This window comes from Lepisma saccharinum, chromosome 9, assembly GCF_977018435.1.
Source record: "Lepisma saccharinum chromosome 9, izLepSacc3.1, whole genome shotgun sequence".
NCBI classification, from domain to species: Eukaryota; Metazoa; Arthropoda; class Insecta; order Zygentoma; family Lepismatidae; genus Lepisma; species Lepisma saccharinum.
The window spans coordinates 83,142,626-83,144,300 of NC_139237.1; the positions used below are offsets into that span (position 1 = coordinate 83,142,626).

A 1,675-nucleotide genomic window follows, 5' to 3' on the forward strand; every position below is an offset into this window, starting at 1 on the left:
GTTGAATTTGCTACAGAATTTCAATGATATAATCGTTAAAATAATGCAACAATAATAAGTCTCAAATAAGCTATACTTTTTCAGTAGTATTACTGCATAAAACATGGGAAAATGTACTTCAAGATAACCTGGCAATACTGTACATCCACTGCATACACATAAATGGAATGCAAATGTTATGTTGTAATTACACTTCATGAACCTAAACATATTTCAATATTTCAAATCATTTCAATATTTAAGAAAGCAACATGAAAACTGAAGTGTTATTTCCCTGCCTTTACACTTTTCCAAATACACTTTTTCTGTACTCATTGTTAACAAATTCCTTCATCAATACTGCCAGGTCCAAGTTGTCTAAATGGTGTTGATAAGCATGAAGCACACAAAGGTGATTCAATCGTTCTTGGGACATTGTGCTCCTTAGGTAAGTCTTAATCCTCTTCAATGTGGAGAAGCTTCTCTCAGCAGTTGCTGATGTTGCTGGAATTACAAGAAGTTCCTTCAATAATGCCTCAATCAAGGGAAAAAGGTTTCTAGTTTCCTTGTGTAAACTTCTGAATTTTGCTACAACTTGATGGATTCCTCTTATCTTCGAAAGTCTTGAAAACATCTCCATCTCCAATTTCAGTTTTGTTGCTGGAATTCCCCTCTTTTCAGCTTCAGTTATCATAGACTGCTTCCAATTTTCAGGTGACAAAAGTACTAGATTTTCCAGTTCGCAGTAGGTTTTGAAATCAGGCTGATCAAATCTATACGATATTTCTCCACAAATATTATCTAGTGCTTCAAAAAATACTGTTTTGTACATATCTTCAACAGAGGACCACCTATGAGGTTCAGCTGGTTTCTCAGAATGCTCTAAACGTTTGGGTGGACACCGTACTCTAGGTAGCAGCGGTGGAAGTAAATCATAGTCCTCTATTAATTGGTGGACATTATTCCAAATTTTCTGAAATGTTTCATCATTTCGCTTTCCTTTCAGATGATTCAATACTACTTCAACAGCTTCTCTGCTACCGATGACTGTTTGGGAAGACTTCTGAAGAGAGATACTTAGTTTTTCAGTAGGCGCAAAAATTAACTGACAAAGTAAGATTCCAAAGACTGTAGATCCTTTCATTAGGTTGTCAAGAAGACCACGGGCCTTGCTTGAAGAATCACTAGGAGCACTAGAAATGTTCTCGAAGAACGCTAATAATGCAGAATAATTTTCAACTATCGCATGTAAAGCTGACGTACGAACTGACCATCTTGTTGGGCACAGAGGGCGAGGTGAGGTAAACTCCGACACTCCTTCAGCAGCTTTGATGTCTTTGAACTGTGATATTCTTTTTGGGGAATCCTTTAGAAATACACCAATATCATTTATCAAGTTCATTGTGTCTCTCAAAAGAGGGATGGTTCTTGTGGTATCTTGAAGAGCCAAGTTTAAATTGTGGTTATTACAGTGTACAAATAATGCTAAAGGCTGTTTCTGTTTGATTAATGCTTGAACGCCTTTTCTTACACCAGACATGTTAGCGCCCCCATCATAACATTGCCCTCTAAGATGTTCTAAGGGCAAGTTAAATCGCTGCAAACCATCGATAATAATGTCATGCAGAGCACTTCCTGTTGTGTTAGATGTTTCGTATAGACCCAAAAAACATTCACGTACCTCTAAGTCATTTAC

At 37.0% G+C, this 1,675-nt stretch overlaps 1 protein-coding gene across 1 annotated transcript; it reads right to left on the reverse strand.

Annotated features, from left to right (window-relative positions):
• Positions 1-280: 280 nt before the first annotated feature.
• LOC145992500 (zinc finger MYM-type protein 1-like) lies at positions 281-1,381 on the reverse strand. The gene has a single exon (XM_083128882.1). It carries the CDS (start codon positions 1,379-1,381, stop codon positions 281-283), a length of 1,101 nt encoding a protein of 366 aa, XP_082985008.1.
• Between the last annotated feature and the right edge of the window lie 294 nt (positions 1,382-1,675).